The sequence below is a fragment of the Solanum lycopersicum genome, chromosome 12 (genome assembly GCF_036512215.1).
Source record: "Solanum lycopersicum chromosome 12, SLM_r2.1".
Taxonomy (NCBI): Eukaryota; Viridiplantae; Streptophyta; class Magnoliopsida; order Solanales; family Solanaceae; genus Solanum; species Solanum lycopersicum.
Genome location: NC_090811.1, coordinates 33,204,710 through 33,214,272, shown reverse-complemented (window position 1 = coordinate 33,214,272; position 9,563 = coordinate 33,204,710). Strand labels below are relative to the sequence as shown.

Genomic DNA, 9,563 nt, shown 5'->3' with positions numbered 1-9,563 from the left:
CAAATGGCGGGTTTCCGACCAAGCGCCCAAGGCTCAAATCAGGATAATTGGCGCCAAGGTCAAGGTAACCAAGGTCGGATTTATGGTAACTACAACCGTGAGGGTCATTATGTCCGAGATGGTAACTACAACCGCGACAACAACTTCAACAGGAGTAACTATGGTAATAGAAACGATAGGAGTGGACCCTATGTTCCTCCTCAAAATCGTGAAGTTACTCCTAGGGATGGTGGAGATAGTATGGCGCGAGTTGAGGATATGTTGCACAAAATGATGAGGAGGTTCGATGCTAGTGATGAGCACATTAAAGAATTAAGGGGTGAGTTAGCTAGTATTGTGCAAAAAGTGGACACACACGCAATTTCGATTAAACAGATCGAATTGCAAGTGGCCCAATTATCTACAACAGTGAACACACGGCAACCGGGCACCCTTCCTAGCAACACTGTCCAAAATCCAAAAGAATGATGCACACTGTATGGCAATTACTACTCGGGTTGGTAGGCAAACCATTGACCCACCCATGCCATCTGCTGAGAAAAATGTAAGAAAGGATAATAATAAGGTGGTAAAGGGTAGTGGTTAAACAGATGAAAGTAATGGAACAGATGCAGAAGTACCTATCAAGGTAATCCCCATGCCTAGGCCACCACCACCCTTCCCTCAGAGATTAGTAAAAAAGACTGAGGATGGTAAATACCGGCGCATCATAACAATGTTAAAGAATCTCTCTATCAATGTCCCTTTGGTAGAAGCTCTAGAACAAATGCCCGGTTATGCCAAATTTATGAAAGATCTGGTCACCAAGAAAAGATCGGTCACGTTTGAGGATGATGATAGATTGCAACATTATAGTGCTATCGCTACAAGATCCCTAGTACAAAAGAAAGAAGATCCGGGTGCGTTCACTATTCCTTGCACAGTTGGGTCATTACATTTTGCGAAAGCATTATGTGATCTGGGGGCAAGCATAAATCTAATGCCCCTCTCAATTTACAAGAAGTTGGGTTTGGGGGATCCAAAACCCACTGCGATGCGGCTACTGATGGCCGATCGGACTGTGAAAAAGCCCATAGGGATACTCCATGATGTGCTAGTAAAAGTGGAGTCATTCATCTTTCCAGCAGATTTTGTGATTCTTGATTGCGAAGTCGATTTCGAGGTGCCCATTATTCTTGGGAGGCCATTTCTTGCTACAGGTAGAGCCTTAGTTGACATGGAGAAGGGACAGATGACATTTCGGTTGAATAATGAAGAAGCAACCTTCAACATTTGTAGGACCATGAGGCAGAGTGGTGAGCTCCAATCGGTATCTGCCATATCCCACAAAGAAAAGATGAAGAAGGGGACTGAACAAAAATTTGCAAAACAAGAGTTTGTGGTTGGGGATTTGGTACTTGTAGACAGTTCTGGGGTGCCTTGTCTTCCAGGTAGGCTCAAGTCCAAATGGACTGGCCCTTACTTGATTACCCAAGTATTCCCTCAGGGGACAGTTGAGTTAAAAGCCAAGGAGGGAGTGCGGTTTAAGAAGAATAGAGATAGAATAAAACTCTATTTTGGGCATAAAGCATCGGGGAATAAAGTGATAGAGGCATGCCATCTTGATGAAGTCTGAGTAATCAAGTGGCCCCAGTCGTGCCGCGACGTTAAATCTGGCGCTTGTTGAGAGGCAACCCAATACTTGTCGTCTTTTTAATAATGGTAGCATTTTTCTATAAATGGGTTTTAAATTTGCAGGCACATCACCAGGAAATTCTTCAGAAAACTACTCCGCAGTAGCCACTGACGGATACAACGACGGACCGTCGCGTGTGAAACAGACCGTCGTATACACCGTCACACCAGGTACGTATTTCTGTCATTTTTGAAATTAGGGCACACACGACGGACACCACTACGGGGCGTCGCATGTGCGATGGACCGTCGTCGGGGTATCGTCGCGCGATTAATGAAATTAACCCGACCCGACCCGGCTGGACCCCTTTTCAAAATTTGACCGTTTATACTCCCATCCCCTATCTGTTGATGAACCATTCTGGTTATTACCTTTTTCAATGGAAATGTTAATGGAGTCTATTATCTCCTTTCCATGTAATTGTCCTTCTGGATTTTTGTGGAGTAATTTACTCCAAAACTTTGTATGAAATTTCCTCTTGAGGCAAGGAAATTCTTGTCCATCTGTTTGGAATTCAATTGTCCATTTCATTATCCATGGAATTGAAAATTCTATAAAGAAATACATTATTGAAATCCCTTTAAAATAAATATCATCTTTTTGTAATTGTAAGATCTTGGGGGATATATCCACCCATTCTGCATATAATCGTTTATAATTCTCAGGAAGAATATTTATTGTGAGACCATATAAAGTCCACCATTTACAAAACCAATTTGGGATGTTTTGTTTAAAATTATTAGAGCAAATCTTGATAAACCATGAATGCTTTCTATTAGCGTTCTCATATAACAGAGCTTTATTAAAGCTTTCCACATAATCCCAGTAATTAAATCTTACTGCTGTTTTCTGTTCTGGGTGAGTATATTCTCTCTCCCTCATTGTACTAGTTCCCCATTCTTCTGGAGTAACTATCTTTTTTATGATTATTTTAGAAAAGTTATAAACTTTTCTAGTATTTGCTGGGTAAAAATGTTGGAATTCAGCTGATCCCATGGATGAGAGTATAATCTCATAATGCATTCTGAATTTATAAGTCGGGACAGCATATGATGCTGTGTCAAAATACCTTGTCATGATTTGCCAAGGTTCATCCTTCCATTGTAGATCCCTTGGGTCTAGAATTAATATTATTTCATCCAAATCATTTTGGTCATAGACTTCAATATTTTCAATGACCTCTTCATTGGCCACTGCTGAGTATGATGGCTGTTCTTGTTGTCTGAATTTTATAAAATCCATAAATTCTTTATACATTGGATTTCTTGCGTCTATCCCTGATATGCCAGTAGATGTGCTAGCAGATGTTTTTGTGATATTTGCGGCTATAAGCCTCTGATTTCCGATTTGAGCTAAGACATTATTGTTCGTCCTTCCTCCTCGTCCTCTCCCCTTTCCTCTATTAGAGGAAGAGGGCCAAGATGGCCTCATCATGCTGCAAAAGAGAATTATTTGATTAGGTATTCTCTAGTCAGAAAATCAGGAAGACTATTATCTATTCCTTTTTTATAAAGTATTTCAAAATCAAAAGGTGCCAATAAGGCCTGCCATCTAGCAAACATCTGTTTAGAAACATCATGTTTTACATCCTTATTAAAGATGAATTTAGCAGCTTGACAATCAGTTTTTATGATAAACTTTTGATTATAAAGGTCTCCTTGAAATTTTAGAACACTTTTTATTATAGCCAAGATTTCTTTAGCTATGGTAGCATAATTTCTTTGGCTATTATTCCATTTTCCTGAATAAAATTGTATTAGATATTCCTTATTATCATCTGGGGAGATTTGTTTTAAAATTCCTCCATAGCCTATATCAGAGGAATCTGTTTCAACAATCTTGTTCCAACTGGGATTAGCTAGAACAAGACATGGAAGGTTATTAACCTTATTTTTAATTTGTTGAACAGCTTTCGTATGATCCTCTGTCCATGGCTTAGCATTTTTCTTAAGCCTTTCATATAATGGAGCAGCATTTTTTGCCCAGTCCTTTATAAAAGGAGAAATATAATTCAAGCTTCCTAAAAATCTTTGAAGCTGTGTTTTATCCGTAATGATATCAGGGAATTTAGATGCAAATTCTATGCTTCTCTGAATAGGAATGATTTTTCCCTTTTCAATATTGTGACCCAAAAATCTAACAGTAGTTTGGAAAATATGCATTTTTGCTTTAGATATAACCAAACCATTTTGAATAATGATTTTCTTAAATAAATCAAGGTGTTTGAAATGGGTTTCTAAACTTTTAGAAAATATCAAGATATCATCTATATAAACAATTACAAAATTGCTAAAAGGATTGAAAATATCATTCATTATTTTTTGAAATTCCGATGGGGCATTTTTCAAACCAAATGGCATAACATTCCATTCATATTGTCCCATGGGTACATTAAAAGCTGTTTTATATTTATCAGCTTCAGAAATCTGAATCTGCCAATAACCAGATTTTAAGTCAAATTTTGAAAATATAATAGCTTCATGAAGACGATTTAGTAAATCCTTTTTATTAGGAATAGGATATCTGATCCATTTCAAAACTTTGTTCAAAGGTTTATAATTTATAACGAGTCTAGGAACTCCTCTTTCTTATTCTGCATGTTTATTAACATAAAAAGCAGTACAAGACCATGGTGACTTTGAAGGTCTTATTAAACCTTTCTGTAAGAGACTATTAATCTCATTCTTACATAATTCTAAATAATCTGAATTCATTTGGCAAGGTCTTGCCTTAGTAGGAATATAATCTTCTGAGAAATTTTCTTCATATGGAAGACTAACAATATGTTTTTTTCTCTCCCAGAAAACATTTGGGTGATCACCTCAAATTTGTGAAGAAAATTGATTTTTTAAATATTCAATTTTTTCCTGTAATTTAGGATTTTGTAGAGTCTCTTCAATAGTAAGACTACAAATTTCATTTTTCAAAAAGCCTATTTGCTTGTTCTTTAAAGAAATTAAATCTTTAACTTCATTTATGAATTTAGAATAAGGTGGAGATATAAAATCAATCCTAACCCTTTTCCCTTCAAAATTTCCAGTAATACCAGTATGATCCCAAGAAGTAATTGGATAAATTTTCCAAAAGAAAGGCATTCCAAGAATAATTTCATTTCAAATGTTTTTTATTAAAACAAAACTTTCAGGAATGCAAACATTGTTTGTACAAATATAAGCTTTGGGAATTTTATAATCAATATCCATCTTATGACCACTAGCATTTCTTAAAATATGAGTAGTCTTTTTAAAATATTTTGAAGGGATCAACCCTTCTTGAATACAATTTAAATCAGCTCCGCTATTAATAAGAGCAATAAAATCTCTTTTTAAATTATAATCAATAACTATAGAAATTTTTGCAAGAGGTTTATGAGCTGTAATTAACTCAATAATTTTTAAAAATGATTCTTTCTTTTCTTCTGTAAAATCTTCAGGAGTTAAATTATTAAGAGAATCTACAGAATTATCAGTAGCCTGCTTACCTTCTTGAGTTTTATTAATACTCTCAATAAATGTAATTCTTTCATCAAGAATAATATTCTTATTTTTTAAATCATTAATTTCTTTTTTAAGGTTATTAACTTCTTCAGATAAATCTTGAATTGTAGTTGGAATATTATTCCTTTGAGACCTCTTATGAAGTTGTCTCTTTAATTCAGCCATTGTATAAGTAGTGTTTTCATTCTGAATTTCTTTTCTAGGAGACTCTACTTTATTAGTAGAAGTACTTCCCATTTTGTCAATAATCTGAGATCTTATTATAGGATCATCTATTAATTTGATCATCTCTATCCAATCATTACTACTAATGACATTAAGATTAAGATCTTTGAATTGAGAATAGAGTTTATAAAACTCATCTGTATTCTGCTTGTCTTCACAGGTTTCTCCTATTTGACAAGGCATACATTCTCCATCTGACGAAGAGATATAACTCTCATCATGGAGAACCCTTAAGTCCTCACTGGTATGGGATTCTTCTCCCCTACTATCATCAGGACCTGATACTTCAGGTGAAGAGTTTAACAGGATTTTACATAATGAATCCTTGAGATTATCATCTAAATTAAGATTCTTAATTTTGTCCTTAACTCTACAATCTCTGGCATAGTGGCCTATCCTTCCACATTTGTAGCAAGCATCCGAATTATTATGCTTAAAGGATTTTTTATCAGATCTTTTGGATTTTCTATTTTCACGTTTATCCAAACGTTTCTTTTTCCTATGAGGTTTATAAGGCCTATCTGTATAGTCCTTATCTTTCTTCTTTTTAGAAGATCTTTTTGAAGATTCTGGGATGTCAATAGCAAATTGTTCACAGAATTCTCCCAATTGCTGCTTCTCATTTATATGATATCTCTTGATTTGTTGATTCAACTGTATTTCATTGCATAAAGCTAGCCCTTCTTGAATCACGGCTGCTATAAGTTTTCCATAAGTATTAATCTTCATATTTAATATTAACCTCATCCCCTCTAAGGACTCTCCTAATTCTTTCTGCAAATAAGTTTGGAAGTCCATCTATGAATTTGGATTTCCAATGAGAACTGTTACATTCTGGTAACTCTATTACCCTGGACAAAAATGTGTCCTTGTACCATCTCCAATTAGTAAGAGATCTACACTTAAGATTCTGTAAAAGAGTCCTAATTGTCTCACTATTATCTGACCATCTTCCAGAGAAATGTTCTATAATAGTCAGAACCAACGTATAAACTATATTTGGAGTTGAACTACCATTTTCTTGTTTCACTGCATTTAGAATTGCCATTCTTTGTTCTTCTGTGAGATAATTATCCCACCATCCTTTTAATTGCCCTGTAAACCCGGCAATAACCATGCTTGCTGTATTTTGTTCTGAATTCTTATTAGCTTTGCATATAGTGCTATACATAAGAATTCTATGAGCCAGTGTATAAATCTGTCTATCAGTGAAACCATCAATATTCCATTCATAAATCTCAGTACCACTGAAACTATTAGAAACAACAAATTCTTGTTCCTCTAAGAGTATATCTTGAGGAGTTGGTCTAGGATAATAGTACATCCTTTGGACCGGTTTTCTAGCATATTTTTCTGAGATTTTATTAATCTCATCAAGAGTATTACTCTTTTTATAAGTATTATTATCCTTATTATTTTCCTCTATATGAAGAGGACTAAGTTCCAGATCTTTTTTATATTTTTCTTCTAGCCACCTCTCAATATTATCATGCTTTGATAATTTAAAATCTTTGATTTCAGGTGGAGGCTGGATACTCGTAGAGGCTCTTCCCTAACCTCTATCAGAAGCTTTAGATTTTTCAATAGTAGAATATATATGATTGATCTTATCATGTAAAGAGAGGATTTGATCTCCTAGAATGCCCATATAAACATTTGTATAATTATTTTGCTGTATAAGGATTTTAACATGCTTGGCAGTTATTAAAGCAGTATCATCATTAAATAATTCTGCAAAAGCTGTAAAATGAACAGTTTTATTATCTTTCTCAATTTGAAAAGACTGTTGGGGGGGTAAAACTAATTTAGTAATAGACCCATCAGTCAGTTTATAATCTCTTTCAAGCATACAAATATATTTATAAATATATTTAGTCCTAAACCAAGGAATAAAAGCAATAATTTTATTAGTTTGCGAAAGATCTTTATAAAACTCATCTTGTAAAATGGTCCTTTGGTTTTTATCAAAATTTTTAAAGAACCATTCTCTAAAAAGTTTCCATTTAGGTTCAAAGAATTCATTTGAAATCTTTTCTCTTACCGGAGATCCCGGTCTAAAATCAAGTCTGTCTTCTTGATCCATCAAAACCATTTGGAAAATTCATCTCAGAGAGAGTAGGTTCATCCATATCAGGAGTAACAATATGATTTTCTATTTTGATATTATCAATTCGTTCATTTTCCTTTATATCAAAGATAGAAGATCTAGAGTTTTCTTCATCTCTTATTTGAGATGTAGAGGCTCTAGAGGATATATTAACCACATAATCAGCTGGAGAAATATAAGAATAATTTGATCTAGGCATTCTTGTCGGCAGTCCGATATTATCGGTATAGCTCATTAACAGGTTTTGATCCGTAAATTTTATTTTTACCGTTCCATCAGGAGCCTGTTCAATATCAGAAATATCAAAATTCATATTATTTCTAGGAGCAACGGCTTCTTCTATAATCCATTCTTTAGGAAAATCAATTTCATCCCATTTAATAGGTCGTCTAGTAATAACTTTAGATCTACTAAAATTAGTTTCTATTAAAATAGTCTCATTTTTTAGATCCATAATTTTACACATAGGATTCAAAGTATAGAGTGGTTTATAATAGATTCTATAACAAATATATATAACTTCAGTTCCAGGTAAATAATCATAGCCATGTAATTTAATACTTAATATTAAAGTATTTAAAGAATTTTCATCATTTAAAGATATCTGCAAATTAGGATAAGCATTAAAATATACAGGGCCATAGGCCAAGCTGGTTTGCACAGTCCCTATTAGAGACTTCTTCCAATTTTGATTTCTACCATCTCTTAAAGCTGCTATAAAGCTTTCCGGTAGACCTCTTAAAGTAAGAGGTTTAAAAGCAACTTGAACCAGGCCAATATGCATAAATTTATAATTATCCCTATAAGGGGCAAAATCATTTTCAGATAATAATCTGAAGGTGCCATGATCAGAATCCACAGTGATAGTTTCTTCTGGGTTTTAACAATTAATAATAATAATAAAGTTCATGACACCTAAGGATGGAAAGAACTTTTACGGTTCCAACACGGTCCTAACAACGCCTTATTCACAGGTAACATGGGTCTTACCAGGAACACCGGACTAAGTCAAGATCTTCCTATTACCGGACTACATTACTTTGACCTAAAATACATCGGAAAATTCCTTTACTTATCATGTAGTTATAGTTCAAGTTGTTGTTAGTCCAACACAAAGTATTTAGCCTATCATTTAGGCTTTTAAATATTAAAAATATTTAAATTAATAATAAAAGAGAGAAATATAATACCTTAATTAGAGTAGACTCTCAACAATAAATGTTCTAAGTAGAAACAATAACAATTTTATTTATATGGTAGTGGAAATACAAGAGTAGTAATACAGAGAGGTTGACCAAAGTCTGCCCTCTACCTTCTACTAAAAGTTCCTTATATAGGATGGACCTGAAGAAAAGTCTAAAATTTATGACGTAAGTGCTTACGTCATGTTACATTATTGAACCGACATTGGGGTCCTAACTTTATAAAAGCTTACAATTATCTTAACTTTTGTAAAAGTTAGAGTCTTATCAACTAGTCTTTTCTAGTCTCCTTCCCCTTTAGCGTGTCCGAACTAGAAGATTCTTCTATCTGATTCCTGGACTATTGAAGAAATGTTTCAATGTCCATCTCTTCTGTGCTATGAATGCTTTGGGATTCTCCAGCTATAAATGTATCTTCTTCTTCATTTGAGGTAGCCATAGATATATAAAATTTCATGCCCATATTTTTTATTAGATCTTTTTTGACTTCTTCCATGTATGAAGTAAGAAGTTCCGATTTTGAGATGGCTCCTTTCTTCATATGCAGCCTTCTGGTTATTTATTTGAAAGAACTGATATCATCACGACCTTGTATGACTTTTGATTAACGCTTGTTCATCTCGATAGAGTCTTTAATGAAGTTTATAATCTCCTGTCTATTTCATTATCCACGGAATAGAGAATTATATAAAAAATTACATCAATGGCATCTCTTTAAAAATGATATCATCTTTTTGTAATTTTATCAATTTGGGTGATACGTCAACCCATTCAACATATAATATTTTGTATTCCTCTGACAATATATTTATAGATGGACCATATAAAATCCACCATTGGCAAAACCAATTTGGTAT

At 34.0% G+C, this 9,563-nt stretch overlaps 1 protein-coding gene across 1 annotated transcript; it reads right to left on the bottom strand.

The window, feature by feature from the left end:
- Positions 1-1,954: 1,954 nt before the first annotated feature.
- Positions 1,955-7,641, bottom strand: LOC138340319 (uncharacterized). The gene is made up of 2 exons (XM_069292033.1): positions 7,439-7,641; positions 1,955-3,110 (listed from the first exon to the last, which is right to left on the bottom strand). Exon 2 carries the CDS (start codon positions 3,107-3,109, stop codon positions 1,955-1,957), a length of 1,155 nt encoding a protein of 384 aa, XP_069148134.1. The 5' UTR covers position 3,110; positions 7,439-7,641.
- Between the last annotated feature and the right edge of the window lie 1,922 nt (positions 7,642-9,563).

Coding starts and splice junctions, on each gene's coding strand:
- LOC138340319 (XM_069292033.1), bottom strand. CDS start 3,109: ATGATGAGGCCATCTTGGCCCTCTTCCTCTAATAGAGGAAAGGGGAGA.